At 42.8% G+C, this 21032-nt stretch overlaps 1 protein-coding gene across 1 annotated transcript in view; it reads left to right on the forward strand.

The window, feature by feature from the left end:
* The window catches only part of DNAH7 (dynein axonemal heavy chain 7), a 273490-nt gene that overhangs the window by 18807 nt on the left and 233651 nt on the right, over positions 1-21032 (forward strand). The window contains exons 2-6 of the mRNA XM_018562004.1: positions 11028-11093; positions 13316-13421; positions 16155-16332; positions 18228-18312; positions 20011-20191. Coding sequence (XP_018417506.1) covers positions 11028-11093; positions 13316-13421; positions 16155-16332; positions 18228-18312; positions 20011-20191 — 616 coding nt within the window. The remainder of the gene's footprint in view (positions 1-11027; positions 11094-13315; positions 13422-16154; positions 16333-18227; positions 18313-20010; positions 20192-21032) is intronic.

Raw genomic sequence — 21032 nt, forward strand, 5'->3', positions numbered from 1 at the left:
GGGGGGCAAATAAAGGTGGGACACCCCCCCCCCCCACACACACACACGCACACACACCCTTGTCCTTCTTAAAACAATTTGGGGTAATGTGGGTATCCTCACCTCACATTGTACCCAAACCTCTTATTTATTTATATAATTTTGCCTTATGAAGGCTTTATGCTGCCATCTGACTTAAAATCTGCATTACCTTGAGTGTGTTCCTGTGACAGACATCCTTCAGTTGCCCTATGTCTACATATTTCTAAAGGCAGTATATAAGCAGTATATACCAAAATACTACAGAACACCTGAATTTTTAGTAACTACCTTTATTGAGCTTGTTGCTGTTTTCTTGTCTTATCTTATATGTAAAACCAATAAAATCACCTTAAAACAAACGGGCTTTCCTGAATTTTTCATCTTGGTTGCTTAATGAGAGAGCGAGGTCTCTTACTATGCATTATTTAATTGATTCAGTTTAACCCCTTCATGACTGAGGCCCTTTTTTCAATTTTTGCACCCATGTTATATTCCACATTTTAGGCCTGAAAATGACGTAAAACAGTTCCAGTGATGGGGGCTTTTTTTTTCAATAGTACTTCAAGCTTTGGCTGCATTTAGGAGGTGGATTGAAAGCAACTTTTTGTATCTTTTTATTGATAAAGTGGTATCATGTAGTACAGTGGTTCTCAACCCGTGTAACCTCAGGACCCACATTTGTCCTTGGCCATTAAGTCGCGACCCACTGCAGGCGATCGAACTGTGGGTGGGAGGTGTGTTTGGGGTACCATTCAAATGAATGGTAACGCAACATGCCTGCCGCACCAGAACACGTACTAGGTGTGATTGCGTGGTACAGTGCGTTACTCTGGTCCTGGCACCTCTACAGGACACATGAGGGAGCTGCAAGCAATGCACGTATGGATGGAGCTCGCTCGTGGCCATACCCCCATCCTATCCCACCTCAAGCTAACACTCGGCACCGGTCAGCATATTCTGAATGGCTGCTAGGCGCGAGAACTGAAAGTGCTGCGTTAGGGGGAGGCAGAGGAGCCTCTCACCTAGAAAAGTGGAAGGCATGCAGCGACCCACTGAACATAGGTCAAGCAAAACAAATGACAAACGCACTCAACAATTTGTCACCAACTATACAGTAAGGTGCACACGAAATGGGCTTAAAACAGTAAACTGCACCCAATTTGAAATCTTCTGACCCCATGTGCTCCAAGATGGAGACTCTCATAGTTTAGAGTTAGGACCGCACTATAAGAGGTGCCTTGGCGCGGCTGTGCGGCTTTCACATTTTCTGCAGAAGACGTGTATCCAAACCTCTGTTATTAACCTTAGTGGTGAGACAAGTTTTTTTACATGCTGACTTGTGAGTGTGCCATGATTCCTTTCTACTGTCCACTGAACATAGGGTCGCGACCCACTTTTGGGTCACGACCCACCAGTTGAGAACCAAGGATGTAGTAGACAGGCTGCTAGGCTGTGGGTCCTTTTAATTTACCTTCCAGAAAGAGGCATTGAAAAACAATAGAACAGAACAGACACAGACATCCTACCTAACCAGTCATCTAATTCAGTGCTTCCCAACCTTTTTATCGCTGCGGACCGGTTAACACTTGATAATTTTACCACGGCCCGCTGAGGGGGGGACGTTGATTGTTTATATTTTAGATTGTTTTGATTTAATAATTTTAATTTGTGCTGTCAGTGCCATTATTTTCTAATAGCACCACAGTCGTGCCAGGCAGATTGAGCGTTTTCCTGCTGCAATACAGCCCTGCCCGTGTGGTTGCACACAATCGCAGTTGAAAACACTGCGCGTTTATTCGCGTGCAGATGGGGGCAGCGGGGCTGGTTTTTATTTATTCAATTTTTATTTACTTTGGAAACATTTTTCATTTGTTTATCATTGGTTCTGAACTAGAGGTAAGTGCACCTGGGGGTACCTACGGATAAAGGTGAGAAGGCTTTATGGGCAACATAGCAGCTAGGTGTGCTGTGACCGCAACAGCTTACAGATATACACAGCAGTTGTTTCGAAGAAGTGAGGAAACGTGATGTTACAACTATAAATCATAAACCAGATCCTGATGTTTCATAAAAAGCTATAATAGCAGACAACATGAGGCAAACTGCAGAGACACATCAATTATATGTCTACTGACCCTAATTTGAAAGGTATTGCATGCTTTGCTGAAAAAAAATGACAAACTGAATACACTGAACCTATCACTTAAAGATCAGAGTCCCACATTTTTCACTGTTAGTGATAAAATCTCTGAATTCAAATTGTTAAGCACTGAAGTGGAACAGGTTGATACTTTCAATTCCATGGCTTCATATGCATAAACCTAAACATGTAACTAATGTTAATTGAACACTCGCAAAGCGCTCCACTTTTTTTTCCAGAAATATTGTTTTAAATTGTAAATGGTCAAACTATAAAATCAAACTTTTTACTTGGTCAACTTGGGGTAAGAAACACTGTCTCAATGTGTTTTGTGGTTCTACACTACCTGGGTGTGGGGGTAAACCAATCCCCAATCTGATTCATTTTAGGCCTCATTCACACGAGAAAAGGCCGGCACGTACACCCCCGTGTACACGGCCGTATCGGGCAACTCCCGGGAAGGACAGGTTATGCGTGTGATTAGTACGAAGCCCCTGTCCTTCTCTTCTTCTTCCCCTCCTTTTTCTCTTTCTACTTATCCCCTTTCGTCCCAGAAAGCCCTGGAGCAGCTCTGTAGGCATCCTGATATCACTAACAAATAATAATTAACTGGATGACCCCAACATTCAAGGCTTCAATTGTCCCCGAAAGTGGGTCAAAATATTTTGATATTTATGTAATCACCAGGATGACTTAGCCTGCCCTCAACAAAAACACTTAGCTAAAGTCTCAGCTCCACAATACTTAAATGATCTTTGAAGTTAATGCTCCCCTCAAAAAACAAATCTTAATTGTGTTTCACAAGTCATCTCCCTTCTGTTGAGCAAGGTAGATAGCGAACAATAGGGTAGATACCTCTTATTACAAGGCAACCTCCAGGATACTGAGGTAACCTTTCTCACCTATTATGTCCTGAATTCTTGACAAACCACCTTTCTAGGCCATGTCTATTCCCTGTATCAAATGCATCATTCCTTCTATGCGGAAACTGTTCTGAATTCTGAAAGTACCTTTTCCCAGTGTACAAGCAATTCAACCATATCCAACTTCAAAATGACCTGGTTGATGTTTGATGGGAGTTCCATGCACTCTCCAAAGACTATACTTATTATTCCCATCCCCGCCACTCCCACTCCTGCATTGGTTGATGGTCATTTCCATGAACATTCTCTTTCATCTTGTCCAAAAACGCTTACAAGAAATTATGTTGCTATCACTTGACATCTGTAAAGCTTTGGATACCCTATCTTGGCCCTATCTATTTGGTACCTTACACCAGTGGGGCTTCAGTGATAATGTCTTGACATGGTTAAAGTCACTCTATATTAGTGATGGGCCGAACACCTCCCTGTTCGGTTCAGATCGAACTTTAGAACATGGGAAAAGTTTGAATTCGAACTCAATGCAGGTGGTAGAACTTTGAAAATCAAATGTCCCCATTTTGAAGCCTATGCAATTTATTGGCCAACAAAAAGTTTATGGGGTTTCGGGCACTGCCCTGGGAGACATGCATCAATTAAAAAAATGTTTCGAAAAATACAGTTTTTAAAGGAGCAGTGATTTTAATATCACTTAAAGTGAAACAATAAAAATGAAAAATTCCTTTAAGTATCATGCCTGGGGGGTCCCTTTAAACTGCCTGTAAAGTGGCACATCTGTATGATGTATAGAACCTGCTGCAGCAAAAAGTGACATTTATAAAGAAAAAAAAGAAAGCGTGTGGTTACCCCTACAGTTCCCAACCGGGGGGAGACGTGGGGTCCCCCCTACAATTCTCAAACAGACCCTTGATCCGAGCACAGGCCTGGCAGGGCAGGAAGGGGGGGGGTGTGATTGAGCGCCCCCCCTCCCTGCGATACCAGGCCACATGCCCTTGGCACTGGGAGGGTGCTTTTCCAGGGTCGCCCCTGGAAAAGCACCTTGTCCCCGTGCTGATGGGCGAAAGGCCTCTTCCCCAGAAGACCTGGGGCGTTGGTTATGGGGGTGTCGGCAGCAGACTTATTCACATCGGGGTATCCCTTTAATAAAAGGGCACCCAGATGTGCCCCCCCTTGTGAATGAGTAAAGGGTACCCCTACCCATTCTCTAAAGGGTTAAATCAAATTGTAAAAAAGAGGCCAGACTTTTGAAAAAATCCTTTATTTGGAAAAAAAACAAAAGACACGTTTTTGACAAGTCTTTTTTTTTTTTAAATCCCCAAAAATGGATCCACCGACGTAATCCAGGGTCAATCACTAAATCCAGCGTTGTCCACGACAGCGACAAAATATAAATTGAAACAATAAAAAATAAATAGAAATAATAATTTAATAAAAGACGACCGCCGTCCCGTCCACTTGCGACGAACTCCCGCCGCATAATGTAATTTTGACAGATGCCTGCAACATATAAACAATTGGGTAGAGCTAGCGGTGACAGCTAGCTCTGCCCAACTGTTTACAGTTGTACGGCATCTGACAGGTGAGCCATGATTGGGCAAAGTCATCATGACTTTGCCCAATCATGGCTCTTACAGAGTACTGGTCCCTGATTGGGCAAGGTCTTGCACCTGACCTTTGGTCAGGTGCAAGGCTTTAGCCAATCAGGGCTTCACAAGGCGCAGTGCTTGTGGGGCACTCGGCAGGCCAAGTGCACACCAAACGCCCTGACAGTTCGTGTGTTCGCCGAACACACGAACTGACGATGTTCGAGTCGAACTCAGTTCGACTCGAACATCGAGCCCATCACTACTTTATATCAACCCACAAGCTGAACTTAAATATTACAGGTTTGAATCACCACTTTTCCCTCTTTGCTGATATACTCTTAAATCTTAATCCTGACTACCCCCCATGTTTCACTTCCAAACCTCCAAACAAATTTAACATGATGCCAGCCATATAGCTAAACCCGAACATATCCCAAGCCACAGGTGTTACTTTGCAAGCCCTCACTAAAGAAAACTTTCAGCAAACATACACCTTTACATGGACTGACTCACTGAAATACTACACATTGTACAATCTCTGTACAATATCCTTTAGGCTCACCATACATGTTAAAATCTGACCATACAATCTCTGTACAATCAACTTTAGATTTGCCACAACTTTGTAATATGAGGACCAACATAAACTATCCAATCAATTTGTATGCAGTGAGGCAGACTCTGGCACTACATTGTTTTTGGTAGATGTAAAGGATTATTGTATGGTCAGATTGTAATGTGTGTAGTGGTGAGTATAAGATTTACCAAAACTATTATATGAGGACACACCTAACAATCCATTCAATTGGTATCCAATCAGGCAGACCCTTGCACTGCATATTTGACGGTAAGGCCCCGTTCACGCTGAGCGATTTATCGCGCGGTAATTCCCGCGATATCGCGGCTATTTACCGCGTGATATCGCTCTCCAATGCTTGGCAATGGGGCAAAGGGTCCTGCTGTCGCAGGTCGTGCGTCGCTATAGCAGGACCCTCTTTGGAGCGGATTTTGCCGCGATTCTAGCTTGCTCAATGCAAGCATTTGCAAATCGCGTGACAGACGCGCGATTTGTCAATCGCGCAGTGTGAATGGGGCCTAAACCTTAAAGGAGAACTATGAGGTGAGTGCTTTTCACTCACCTCATAGTTCTAGCCGACCTGTGACAATGAGACTGTCACAGGTCGGCTCAGTAGATCGGGAGGTGAGCGAACACCAGCGCTGACTGGCGGAACGGACGGGGGAGGGGGCGGGTACAGCTGGCTCTGCTACAGCTCGCGGTATACTGAGCCTAGGGTGACGAGATGGCGCTAGTTTGTGTCCTCCCGTTATCCTAAGGAGAACTATGGGGAAAAGCCTTAACCCCGTAGTTCTCCTTTAAAGAGATTGTATAATCAGATTATGCAGTTTATGGTCAGCCCCATGTGACTATTGCATATTCCTCTTGTCAGTGTCACCTATCAATATTTATCCCACCTTCATGACCACATGATATAATACTAAATAGCACTTGAAGGCTAAGTTTACCTTTCTGACAATGTTTCATGTTACATCCATATTTAGGGTGTACATGATCAGATTGCAGTCACCGTCCACTTACCTGAATCACAGGGTTCTTCTACCTGCAGGTATATATTTTTGAATTTGGTACGACTGTGCATGGCTCTGCCCACACAGTCACCCACAGGGCCGGCCTTAGGCCTTTAGGCGCCCTGTGCGAGAAAGCTTTACAGCGCCCCTCAGTGGCCACACCCCTCAGAGTCACCCATTTGACAGGATCTGTGAATGAAAAAACCTACAAATCCCATAAGTTACCATGGCATAAGGACTTGCACTTCTGAATGGAATATACTGTAGGTGTAGTGACATCACTGCACTTGTAGCCCATTGACACTCCTTCCTGTCCCTGTTACTGAATTTCTATACCAAAGTAAGATCATGGATGGGAAGAAGAGTCTGCAGGAGCAGTAGCCAGAGCATTGCACCCGCCATCCACTGATTGCAGTTACAATGTTTTTACTGGCTCCTATACAAAAAAATTTATAAATGCACATATTTTCTTTTAAGATGTTTGCATTTATTATTTGCTTAGGTGAAATGTCCCTTTATTTTGTAATGTGGTTGTTTTTTACTAGCTGATAAAATGTAACATGACAATGTATTTGGAGTGATTCCTACAATCGTTGGAGCCTAGGGCTGTTAGCACAGCAAAAGAAAGCCAGAGTAATAACAACAATAAATAAGATAGATAAATGTTCATACACAATTTATCATTTCAAAAATAATAAATAAGACAATAGCAAGAGAAAACGGTGCAGGAATCAGTGGGTCTCATTAATGGCACGATGTAGCGGATATCAGAGTACTCGGCTCTAACAGCTTTGCCATCTCTCTGACAGTTCACAATGCAGCATAGGTTGAAACCAAAAACATGGCGGCGCAACTCCCGGAGACACTTCCAGGAGACACGCCCACTCCCGGCGCTCCGCCCCTCCATAGCTCTCGGCAGCTTCTATAGCAACAGCTTTCCGCAGCACAAACTTGTGAAGCTCCTTGAACTGGGTTCGCTTTGGAACTCTGCGAATAGACCCGGATAGAAACATTGAGGAAAGACGGACGAAACCTGCAAGCTGCAGCCAACTATGCCGTATAAATGGTGTTGGCTTCACTTGTGAGTTTTTTCCATATAGCCAATCTTCGCAAAATCCCGTTTTTAAGAGTCGGTTGCCTAGCAACAGAGTGACTACAACTTCTCCAGAGCAGTGATTGGCACTGACATTACTTATGTCTTCATATTGAGGAGTAGAGGAGATCTGTACAATGGACCAGGTAAGCTTCTGATCATTTTTATTAGAATCCCATTCACACCTGTGCGATTTGTTGCCGGTTTCCCAAAGTGTGACAACCTCACCATGAAGAATCCCATTATCTTCAATGGAGCCTAGTCACAGTTGAGCGTCGTGTTGCTTGTAGCTGGAAAAAGTACATGAAATACTTTTCATGGCAGAATCATGTTTTTACATTGCGGATTTCGATTTGGGGCGCCTGTAGGCACGAATGGAAATCTGTTGAGCCCGAGCCGGTACCCTTACCTGCTGTCTTTCACAAATGCAGAGGAGGACCCAGGCGTTGCGTAAGGCTGCTCTAAACACCTGTCAGCATCACACAATGCAGCCTTACGCAGCGCCGAGGTCCTTCCCCTGCGTTTGCGAATGCCAGAGGTTCCTGTAGGCACTGCTGGTCTTGGAGGAGGAGGGTGCATTTAGTGTAGAATGCACCCTCCTTTCTATTGCCAGTGTTGTATCTTGACACAACTCCGGGAATTAGGCAGGGCATGTAGCTGCATGGCACTCCTCTATGGAGGGTGCCTGTAGGCATGTGCCTACTCTGCCTACTCTGCCTAATGGTAAATCTGGCACTGTGCTTTTGGCCCCATAGACTTCAATGGTAGCCTTTATGCCTAACAACCATCTCCTCCTCCTAGTAACTAGATTTCCACTGACTGAAACAAAAAAGTCTGCAAACTACAAAAAAAGCATGAATAAAATAAACAAAGCTTCAAAATACCAAATGTGTTAGCATGTTAGCATCTGTTTGTACCCGAGCGAAGCACAACACTTGACTGTAAGATTTCCATTAAGTTCTATGGGGCCTGTTCAGATCTGCACAAAGTGCAGGCGCTTCTTTGGTCAGGATTGCGCGTTTGTTGGCCATTTAGACTTTAGATAGGAAAGACTGGAAACATGCGTATTCATTAGGGATGCACCGATATATAGGCCGCCGAAATATATCGGCCGAAAATGACACTTTTGGCATAATGCCATAACGCCGATACAGCGGCGCATCCATTCTTTCTTTCCTCCCCGCTGGGCGCTGCTCGGTGTCCCAGCGGGGAGGAGAGAAACTGTGATAGCCGGCCGAGCGCTGCGGGAGGAGAGCACTGTGAGCGGCCAGCTTCTTCTCCCACACCGCTCAGCCTCCTATCACAGTCCGGCAGAGTGGCGTGTGGGCGGAGACAGCACGTGCTGTCACAGGAGGCTGAGTTCTCCTCCCTGCTCCGCTCGCTCAGCCTCCTGTGACAGCGTGTCAGAGAGGAGAGTGAGAGCAAACACTCAGCGATCAGTGTTTGTGCATAATTGAGGACAGAGTATGGTTACTATATCCTCAATTATGAATGAATGGGAGTGATCTACATCACCTCCTGTTCATTCATAGTTGTAGTTATAGTAAACATACTCTGTCCACATGTTATGAAGGAACAGAAACACTCATAGAGGATAACAGGGGATACAGAAAAAGAGATTGAGGACTTTGTGTCCTCAATCTCTTTTTCTATTTTAAAAGGGAAATATCAGGGGTCTGTTCAGGCCCCCAATATTTCACCGAGGCCCCTAAAAGTAAAGTAAAAAATAAAAATATGAAATACAAAATAAATTAATAAATAAAAATAAATATTAAAAATATTAATAGTTTATAAAAAATGTTAAAATAAAATATTTGAAAAATTTGAAAAAAATAAAAATAAAAATATTTTCGATATCGGTTTCGGCCTGACAATTTTTTTAATTTTGGTTTAGTTTCGGTTTTAAAATTTCCATTTCGGTGCACCTCTAGTATTCATGCATGCTTTACACCTGACAACCAGTAGTCATCTCCTCCCAGTAACCTGCTTTTCATTGGCTGTTAAAAACAGTAAAGACACTCAAACAATGAATCGCTGGAGTGTGAACCCAGGCTGAAAGTTCAATTATGTTTGCTAAGTCCTAATGCCTTCTACAATGAACATCTCCCATGGACTGTGCATGGCACTGCTCAAATCACTGCATTGTAACCAAATTTGTTGTTGATCTCTGCATGACTTTTGTGTAGAATACATTTCACAGAATATACATTTTATATAGCAGTTATGATACAATTTAATGTAACTTGAACCAAATTAGTTCCGTTCTACTTTGACAATGACTACATATGCAGATTTTAAATATTCTATTAAAACAGAACTATGGGGTGACCTTTTTATTGCATAGTTCTCTTTAGGGTCACGGGAGGACATATAATAACGTCCACCTGTGACCCAAAGCTCAGTATATGGCCGCAGCCGGGCAGGGCCGGATCCCGACAATGCTGTCAAGATCCACCCAGCTGGCTGATTGACATCTAGAGGCAGAGCCAGCTGTGCCTGCCCCCTACTCTGTCCTTTCCTCCCGTCAGCGCTGACAGTCACCGCTATCTGCAGGGAGATGATCACTTCCCGATCAATAGAGCCAGTTTCAATGTCACAGGTCGGCTCTAACTATGAGAATGCGTGTAATTCACTCACCACTCCGGCTTGTGCACTGTCCCTCAGCGTCCTCACATATACTGTTGTGCTGCGGATTCCGCATTGTATGTAATGACGCTAGCGGCCCTCTGACTGCTGATACACAGAGAGGAAAAAGCTTCAGGTGCTGTTCTTTGGAGCAGAGATCAGGTGAGTAAACATGCTTTACATAATACACCCAGACAAAAACCAGCCGTTAACCCTTTCAGTGCAGGGATTGCACCACTGCAATGGGAGCAGGAGGGTTCAAGGCAACTAACAGATCAGGGGCACCTCTGGGCACGCATTAAAATGTTGAGGGGCTGGTAGGATACCGTGATGACCACTTTGAATCAAATCAAAGACTAATATAAACTTTTTAACTGAACAAAAATTAATTGGTCTGAAAACTTTAATGTCACATTATGATGACAAAAATAAAAATAAAAGATGAATTGAAAAGTAGATAAATAGGACAATGTTTCAAAACTGTATAATACATAGTATGTATCTTTTCCATATCTCAAGCGAGATCCGGGGGCATTTAGTAGAAGATGTGGGGCATGTGCCCTGGGTGCCATGGTCTAGCTGTACCCCAGAATGGGAGTTTTCTTTTTCCTGGAGATAGGCTTTAAATAACCAGTGTGATTGCTTAGAGAAACACTTGCGATCCGTCACTACCTCTGTGACATGGTATGATCATACAGATTCATGACGTATCTGCTATCATGTAGAAGGTCAGATAAAAGGCCTCTGTCACAGATGTAGCGATCTATCAAGGAAAGTTCTATGAAAGAGCATGGGAGACTTTTAATCATTCAACAGCCCGATCTGAAATTGTAAGTGCAGCCTCAGCCTTACTGGTTAGAGTTACATTAATAATCTAACAGGTATAAACGGCTGAGATCATTAAAGAAAACACAGGTTTTTGAATGAGGGAGTTTTCAGAAATTTGAATTCTGAACTAAAATTTCACTGTAAAAATCTGCATAGTCCTCCACGTAGATCAGGATAATGTCTGTAAAATGATACATACTTCACAATGAAGCATCAGTGTCATGGGATATGCTTTATAAATGTATCTGTGATCTGATTTTGAACAGCCCGCGTACAAGAACAGACAGAAGGTACCGAAGATGCAGTCAAGATTTCTACCGCAGTTGCCTGAGGTAAGTTTCAGATTTCTAATTTCTCTTAGGGTCACCATGCGTGTTAAAATCTGACCATACAACCTTTGTACTATCAGATTTAACAAAACTATGTAATATGATGGCCTACCTGATCTATCCAATCAATTTCTATCCAATGAGACAGCCATTCTTCTGACTGGTAGATCTAAAGGAGATTGCACAATCAGATTGTAACTTGTGTGGTGAGCATTAGATTCTCCTACTGTACATTGTTTGTATTTTCTTTTCCCCCAATGCCAGAACTCAGCTTTGTAGGGAATCTCTTTGTCATTAGAGTGCTGGAACACTAGAGGGCTATTATATGAAGAATGTGCTAAGAAGAATAATTCCTGCAGCTCATGGCAACTAATAAGAATCTTTGCTTAATGTTTTAGTCTCATACACACAGGTTAATGGGGGCTGTACACAAAAAATGTGGGCTTATTGCCCTTCTCAAGAAGCCACAGGTGCTGGATACAGCTGCCCATAGACATCAGTGCCTTTATGGCAGGAATATGGCAATACTTTCCTAAATTTGTGCATGCGTACGAACGTATGCTTCAAATGAAGACTGCATTCAAGGCATATATTTGTACGCATATGTCTTACAAAAATACTGGCATATATTCGCCATACAGTCTTGTACAGCCGCCCAGAGACATCAGTGGTTGTATACGCAGCATCTGGGGCTTCTCAGTTGGGGAAACACTCCCAAATTTTACATGTCCAGCCCGCATTCATCGCCTACATGAAACCTAAATTATAGGTTTTAGGTATGAGCTAATTTGTTGCTGTTAACAAAAATCTTAGTCATTCATCGTACACCAGCCCCTAATTTTTCAAGGCAACCAATTTGAAATACAGAAAATTGTTTATCAGATGCTTACTATAATGCCCCCATGACATCTCAGGACAACGTCTCACTAGAGCCTAAAGTTCCCTCAGGTCACCATCCCCTCCCCAGTGTTCAAGAAACAGACCTTGGGACAAAATACCTGGGAGGGAAAACTATGCTGACCTGACAGAGAGCCAAGAAAGTAAAATGATAGTAAATATCTGGTAACAATTTTCAATATTCTAGATTTCATGTAACTAAACTAAAGGGAGGCACAGAGGCAGACCAAGGTTGGAAATAAAGAATCGCATAAACGGGAAATGTATGCTCTAGTGAAGGGTTGTTCTAAGGGGTCATGGGGGGTGGATCTTATCTATTAGCTATACTATAAGTAAGCAAAGTAAGCTATAGCTTATCTACTATTAAAGCACTGCACAAAATGTTGGCGCTATATAAATCCTGTATAATAATAATATTAGTATGCTGAGGTGAGCCAGAGAAGTGCGTTTTTACCAATACTATAAGGCAGGGTTAGGCAAACTCCAGCCCTCCAGCTGTTGTGAAACTACAAATACCAGCATGCACCTGCCTTTGGGAGTCATGCCTGTCAGATTCTTGCAACACCTCATTTGTAGTGTATGCAGCCGCACAGCCTGTACAAAGTAATGACAGCCTGACTGGAGCCACAGCCAATACTATTCACATGTATTTGCACATCCAGCGGTTACCTGTGGCTAGAAAACAGGTGATCAGCCATGGATGCAAACAGATTATGTCCAGGGCCAGTCTCTGTTCCCCGCTGCAGATAACCGCTGGATGTGAGATATATGTGAATAGCAATAGAAAACTGTGGCATCCTAACAGATTCAGTCACTGTTCTTGGATTAAGGAAGCCGTGGATGCTGCGGCTGTCTGAATACAATATCTGGCAGTGGAAATTTCTCCATTTATGCTATTTAGCATGGATGGAGGAATCTATTGATTATTGATTTTCAATTGTTCACTTCGCAGTTGAAATGAGAGAATAGAAAACATGGCCAGCATTAGCATGCAGCCAGCTTCTAACTGTGCTGTTATTGGGGCAGGTTAGAACATGCACAGTAACAGAGACACTAACTGGTTGTTAGGAAATAAGAAATACTGTTCAGTGTTCAGCAAACACTCAGAACAAAAAGCCATTTTAGGAGTAAACAAGTTACCAAATGGCAATAAAAGGCCATTTCCTAGTGTTATCAAAATCATCCACATTGATACATATTAGTAATCTTTTATTGGGGCACTTCATTCAGCTGCCTGATGTATTCCAAGTTTTGGTTGGAGCTGAATACTTTCATACGTGAGGATGTAAAGTGTACTTCAATACAACTTCTTTTGGTGCTTTTTTTAGGTGAGTTCCAAGCCTGAGTGGAGGAAAATCCAGCCCTCATTTGTTCTAAATGGAGAGAGAGGCAATGAACTGCACGACATCAATAAGACTCATGACTTCTCACCTGGTAAGTGAAAATATTATTTTCAAGTAATGTTTTCTGATTTGTATTCATTATGCCTTTATTTAACAAGACGTTAAAGATTATGTATAGGCGTTTCACAAGCTTCTGCAGTGAATTTTAAATGAATGTCACATTTACTGATTTATAAACATGCCCCATGGAGAGTACAATTTAAAGTACATCTTTTTTTTATGGGCACCCTTTCCCAGGCAGCACCACCCTGATACACCAGGCATAGGGTCTGGTATCCCCATAAAAAAAGGAGAGCAAATGTATGGGTCACTGTCATGTTGATACCAGCCTACATGCCTTCACCAAATTGGGAATGCTTTAAGAGGGATCATTCACAAATATATATGCAGTACAAAAGCACACCTAGTGCAAAGTTGAAACTTATGTAACACATACCTGTTGCATATAAGGGCCCTAGTAGGTGTTTACGCAATCCTTGGTGAACTGGTTTTAGTTGTCCTTTTGGACCCCTAACCAGCTCACAATGACATTGACATTGCTTAATATGGTCATGTGGCCATATGAAGTCAATTATGTCACCAGCATCACGCCCCTTTGTTTACATGCAGCTGTGGGTCGGGGAATGCCCTGGTCACAGCTGAATGGGTTGTTAATGACTACTCCTTCAGCATTGAAATTGGATGCAACGCTTTAATTTTTACAGCGACAGAACACAGGCCTGCCTGCAGACAGCAGACACAGGAAGCACCTACACCAAATGATTGCAGAATACTCTAATTTGTTATTTCATAAACTTGCACTTTCTCTTCCTCTTAAAGTGTGGCCTACTAAAGCTGCTTACATAGATTACATGGAGTCTGTACAATATTCCTGGCTATTGTCTCTGAAATATTACACTGTAATTTTTATTCCGCAATAAAACCTTCCTGGTCTATTCCGCTTAAAGTGCAGCTTAATTAACCTGGATTGCATAGTGTGCATTGACTGTACAATTTGTTCTGTAATTTTTCTGTAAAATAGTTGACTCCTATTTTAATTTCTTCATTAAAACCTGCCTGAACTTTCCCTCTGAGATGTTTGCCCAGTAAAACTGCTTAAATACAGTGCCTTGAGTCTATACAATATTTTTGGCTGTTGTCTCTGAAATAATATACCCTAATTTGTATTTCATGATAAAACTTGTCTAGGCTCTCCATCTGAAATTGAGGTAAACTAAAGTTGCTGACAAAGATTGCATTAAGCCTGTAAATATTTCTGGCTTTTGTCTCTGAAATAATACATGCTAATTTTTGTTTCATGATAAAACCTGCCTGGTCTCTCGTTCTAAATTGTGGCCCAGTATAAAGGCTTACATACTATACATAATAATAAATGCCTGGTTTATATGTCTTAACTAATTGAGTCCCCATGCCTTTTTCTACCTAAATCCCCTTGAGTCCCATCCCCTTAATGTTTTTTCGCTTTGGCGATGTCTCCATTCCAGACATTATGAGGGTTATTCACAAAGCTGCCGAAGGATCCAGCCATAGCTTCGGCTGATCCTTCGGCTAGCTTTGGTTACGGGAGGCCTCTGGTTCAGTAGAACCGTAGGGCTGCTGTAGGAGCATTCACTATAGCCTGTACAGCTCCCGAAGTTGGCCGAGCGGCTCGGTTGAGCTGAAGGCATATGCTTCGGCTCGACTCAGCCGAGGTGAAATCCAAAGCGTGCCGAACGGCCTTCCATTGGCCGTCTGAAAGCCTGCTACTGACAGCTGGCCGGAGCCAGCCATCATCTCACGGCTGGCTCCGGCCAATGCTGAACTGTCATTACACACTAAGAATCATTTTCTATTTTTTCTTCTACTTTTTTAACTGGTTTAGCTGAGCGGCATTCGGCTATTCATTTTAGCTGAGCGGCTTTCGGCTATTGCACTTCGGGTTGGCCGAAACCGAACCCAGCCGAAGCAAGCCAATGTACGACTGATTGCAGTCGGTGTACAGCTGAAATCAGCCATACAAGCCTGAAGTGAATAGCCGAACAGCATTCGGCTCACTTAACTTCGGGTCGGTTATTCACAAGGCTGCCTTCGGCAGCTTTGTGAATAAGCCTCTATATTTTTTAGGTTTTGTAGTCTACCATAATGTATTGATCATAATTTTTTGGCACAAATAAGGCTATAATTTGGTAGCAAATTTGGATAGTTAACAGCATTGCAGCCATTCACACGTAATTGCACAAAACTGCGATTACCTGCAGATGATCGCCTCTGTTTGCATCCAGGGGTGATCTTCAGCAGCTAAAAACAGCATCTGCGGTTATATGTGAACAGCTGCAAATTACTGTGGGAGCTGTCACTTGTCATTAATTTGTACAGAACTTCCCACCTGCAGCTGTTTGTATGTCTCACGGAGCAGTAAGTCTACAGCACGCTCAGCTTCCATGGTTAGTTATGAATGTTCCAGCCTTAACCCCCACCCGCACCCACAGGAGCTGCTGATTACTACCATTGTTTTAAAATACTGGGACTAATAGCAGCTCAGCACTGTTTTCAAAAATATATGATGCCAGAATATGGTGTTACTGTCACTGTAAATGAGGATCTTGCGGTCTTGTGACACCCCATACAGCTTAAAGGTAACTCCCATGTATGTAATTGAAAGGAATAGTGTTTTTTCCATGTCACCCTCAAAGTTGCATTAAAGGAGAACACTCTCCCTACTGTTATGCTATACATTTTTTAGATTGTAGTCATGATAACAATTCTGTGTGAATTATTTTTCTAGGACTATCTGCCATGCCAAATTACAAGAGAAGCAAACTCATGCATGCTAGTTTCCCAATGTATGAACCATCAAAATATGATAATCTGTCAGCCCGGCCATCACAACATACACAGACTAGTTATTCCCACCCAAAGAAGCACAGAGAAGATTTCAGAAGTGCCCTTGTTGATATCATCATGTGAGTTTTTAATTTTCTTTTACTTTTTACCTGTTATGCTACTTTATATGTTGGAAAAGTGTTGATCACCTTACATTGTAGAGGCCGATTAGCGGCTAATTTCCTAAAGAAGTTCATAATGTTCAAACACTAATGTTCAACAAGAAGTTGAGAATGTTCAATGTTTATTGTGTGAACTTTCTCAACATCTTTAGTAGATCAGCATCAATATGCATTAGATGCCATAAAAGTAGACTTAATAGGCTGATTTACTAAAGGAGTTGAGAATGTTCACACAATACATTGTGTGAATATTCACTTTAGTTATTCAACCATGTCTAAATTAAAGAAGTACACAAGAATTTGCTTTACATGTGATTGGAAAATTGAAGTGAAGTTGCACGCAATTTATTGTCTGAACATTCTTGACGCCTTTGCAAGTCTATTCTCAGTGTCGGAGAATAGGCTTGCAGTTGTTTATTCACACACTTAACCTACAAACAAAATGCTTTGGTCCAGCTGCAGATCTCTTCACTGGCTGCAGCTTGAAGGTCAAGGGAGTGATGTCAGTATCCAAGAAGTGTCTTCAGGTTGTCAGCCTATGACTAGATCTGCATTTTTAGTCTGTAAAACCCCAAGGCAATTTGTAGGGATGCACCGATATCAGTTTTTCGGCATCGAGTACGAGTACTGATATTTTTTTCGGTACTCGCCGATACTGAATACCTATACTGGCATGACGGGGTACCATTGGCCCGGGTTATCAGGAAGCTGGTGTTCTATAAAAAGAACACCGGCTTTACGTTCCTAGGCAGCCTGGCTTCCTGACCAATCAGGAAGCCGGGCAGCACGTCATGACCCACCTCCCTGCTTCCTGATTAACTAGGAAACTAGCTTCACTTGTTGCTAGCAGCCTGGCTTCCTGACCGATCAGGAAGCCGGGCGGCACGTCATGACGCGCCTCTCGGCTTCCTGATTGGCTAGGAAGCCGGCTTCACTTGTTGCTAGGCAGCCTGTCTTTCTGACCAATCAGGAAGCTGGGCAGCGGGTCATGACGTGCCACCCAGCTTTCTGATTGGTCAGGAAGCCAGGCTGCCTAGCAACAAGTGAAGCCGATTTCCTAGCCAATCAGGAAGCCGGGAGGCGGGTCATGATGTGCCCCCCCCCCCCAAGTGTTCGGCTCACTTCACTTCTGATCGGTCATTCACTCGGCTGCCCTCGGCAGCTTTGTGACTAGACCCCTTAATCTTATATTTTAATAAATGAAAAGAAGTAAGAGAGTTCCTGGTGAAGGACGCTGTGTGCTGGGCTTTTGGCATACATGAGTTAAAGTGGACCTAAAGTAAAATAAAGTGAAGATTTGCTGTCTTATAGGAAACATCTAGATCTGTTGATTCCTCCTAAGCAGTACCCTGAAAGAAATAGGATTAGTGATGTTAGTATACTATGCTACCCCCTTGTTCTCGCTGATGAGAAAGCTGCGTTGCAAGGTCCTCCCTGATGCTACTTTATCCATTCTGAGGATCTATGCTTTTTATACCCCTCCTGCCATTTCTTGAATATTACCCCACCAGTAATCTGACCTCAGCATCAGATTGCCAGTCATTAGGAGCCAGCTCTAGCATGAAGAAGCAAAGTCCTGCTCCTCTACCAAGAAGCCTGCCTCCACAAAGAGACACTGAGCAGAACAAGACATGGCAAGTCATTAATGATCAGCTGCAGAGCGCCTATAGGCAATACTGGCAAATGGCCCTGTGGTAGGATAAAAAACACAGATTGCACTGCCACGGTCTGCATTTAAGCAATAAACAGGGCTGTTTTACTATCTATCTTACTGAATGAGAACATGCTATTTAAAATATACTTCTTTTTACTAGTCATAATAATCTAAGGGGTTACATATATATTTTTATCAGGAAAAAAGATGCATCTGCTTTTCCAGAATTTCAGGTGGATCAAACTGCTTCTGCTGGAACATCAACTTTGGATAAAGACATTTTGGTAAGTGTATGTGTCTCACTGAGGTGTACAGGGCTGTTAGTAAATCTGATTACCAGGACAACATACTAAGAACACAACACAACACCCAACATTTTCAGTTTGCATGAACTTTTTCACTTATTTGAGCCTTTTCTGTCAAAAGATGGACATCTACAGGGTTATTCACAAAAGGGTGAAGAGTTTGGAGAAGGCAGGAGAAGTGAACAATCTAGGACAACATACTGTAGCTGAACTGGAAACTGAGCTGAATTGGAGAATTTTTCTACATCAGCTATTTTGTCCTAGATTGTTCACTTCTCCTGCCTTCTCCAAACTCTTCACCCTTTTGTAAATAACGCTGTTGGGAATAAAATGGAAGGCAGAGCTGAGGGGAAATTTTTTAAAAGACTACTAAGAAGAGTCACAAGCCTCCCAGTAGTCCAGGCAACAAGTCTTCCTCCACAGCCTCCTAGTGGCAAATGGGTGGCATAAAAGAGTGCCTGCATTCACATATGACCTCTAAATGCAGCCATGATTAACCACTGGCAAACAAAAGCAGCCTGTCCAATATATTTACCGCACAGCTACTTCTACTGATAAAGAAATATATTTTTTTTATGTAACACACATATGATATACAGATGATATTAAAACAGTAACTAAAATGAAGGTGCAAGCCTAAAATAATATAAGGTTTATTTTTTACATTTCTGTAATAAATTATGCAAAGTTAGTGTTTAATTTAAACAAAAGCTGCACTTTTGTAAAAAAACAAACAAACAAACAAACAAACAAATCTTCTCTCCAGGTCAGTTATGTAGATTGGAAGGATTTTCGCAATGTTATTACGATTTTGACATGCTGCTGTTCTGAGGATGTGTTTATAGTAAATTCCTCCTCCCCCTATAAACTTAAAAAATGCACAATGTAAATGGGAAAAAACTGCCTCAAACTGTAACTGTGACCAGGCTATGGACACTGACATATTAGAATTTTCTTACAAGCAGTAAATGAGCTTTAAAACAAGCCTTTACTGGCCTCTGTAGCAGCATGCAATGTGGATCAATTCATGCTCAAAATTCACAGTAGACCCACTCAAGTCATTGAAGTTGGCTTTCTCAGCAGCTTTGCTCACACTGCTCCCCTTCCAAGAGCTATTTCTCTGTGTTTAAAATAGAAGTTAGAAGGCTATCAAGTCAGGAGCAGAGCAAGTAGGGCAGTCGATTAAGGTGTATGTATAGTTCAAACTTTTCTTTTTAGTTTTGGAGAGAGTGGTTTAAGTGGGGAGTTCTAACCAAAATAAGAAAATAATTATAAAAAATAAACAATAATAAGATAAAAACTATAAAAAAGGGGGCGGGGGCCGTATTGTGGAACCTGGCCTTGGGGCGGCAGGGAGAGTAAATCCGGCCCTGTGGGCATTGGTATGTGACCTATTAGGGCATTGGTCATTATTAAAGAAGCCTCTGGGAATTGAAACCTTTTAGTGCAACCTCTGGGCCTTGGTATATATTAAAGAACCTTCAGGAGTTATTAGGGCAGCCTCCAGGCCTTGAGACTTGTTAGAGAAACTTTGGACTTTGTAACTTATTATGGAACCCTCTAGGACTTGAGACATATTAGGGTATCCTTCAGGCAGCTTCTAATGCAGACCTGGTTTCAAGTGTGTGGTGATAACTTAATTTAGCAATTTTTTACAATTTGTCTTTGGATTCTTAGAGATACAATTACTACATTAGCCATGGCATTGACACAGAGCATGTAGCACCCATGGAAGAATCTTGGCTTGAACATGTCCTAAGCCTGGTACCAAAACATTTAAAGGTTTACACGGACAGCATTGACCTGCTTTCAGATGAAATGAAAGAGGATTATCTATTCAGTGTTAAAAAAGCCATTGGTAAGTTTTTGTTTTATTTTCAGTCATTTTGTGGGGACATTTTCCACTGTCACATATTTAAAGTGATATTAAAGGCTATTCCCCCCCCCCCCCCATCGTCTCTTGGCCAAACATCTGAACTGCGCATGCGCCCACCCCAAGATCCTTTGTGGCCGCCCGAGACTCTTCAGATGTTCGCACGGGAGCACGCGGGGGGCGAAGACACAGGTAAGTTTAAACCTGTTTCAAAAGGTTTAAAAAAAAAGGTTTTGCATATATCTACTGCTTGCTAGCAGTAGATATATGCAAAAAAACACGAGGGTTTAACCACTTGCCGTCCGCCCGTTGTAAAAAAACGGACGGATGGCACTGCAGCATTGGCGGGTTGCCGTTTCCAGACAGCATTTTTTTTCTGCTCGCGCGCGCCCCCTAGTGGGCACGCACGGGCAGAAAAGACCCAACCAATGCAAACACCCGTTACCGGGTGTTTCACATATAGACGATCGGCGGCTCCATAGCCCGCCGATCGTCTACATGTGCTCGTTCTTTCGCCCCCCTCGCGCGGCCGCCGCCGTTTTTTTGCCCCTGACCCCTCACCTTCAATCCCGGGATCCGCTGCCCCATCTACGGCCCGGGACCGGCTCGGAGGGCGTCAGGAGGAAGAGGACGGGAGATCAGCTCCTTGCTGATCTCCCTCCGGGCTGTGAATGCAGAAGTGATGTGTGTTACATCACTTCCGCATTCACCTGTCAGTCATCTGGCTGCTATAGCCAGAGAAATGTCAGTCAAAGTACCACAGCGCTGAATACTGAAAAATGGCCTGGATGGGAAGGGGGTTCAACTTATTAAGTAACATTTGTCT

Source organism: Nanorana parkeri, unplaced genomic scaffold, assembly GCF_000935625.1.
Source record: "Nanorana parkeri isolate BGI_ZX_2015 unplaced genomic scaffold, ASM93562v1 scaffold555, whole genome shotgun sequence".
In the NCBI taxonomy this organism is placed as follows: Eukaryota; Metazoa; Chordata; class Amphibia; order Anura; family Dicroglossidae; genus Nanorana; species Nanorana parkeri.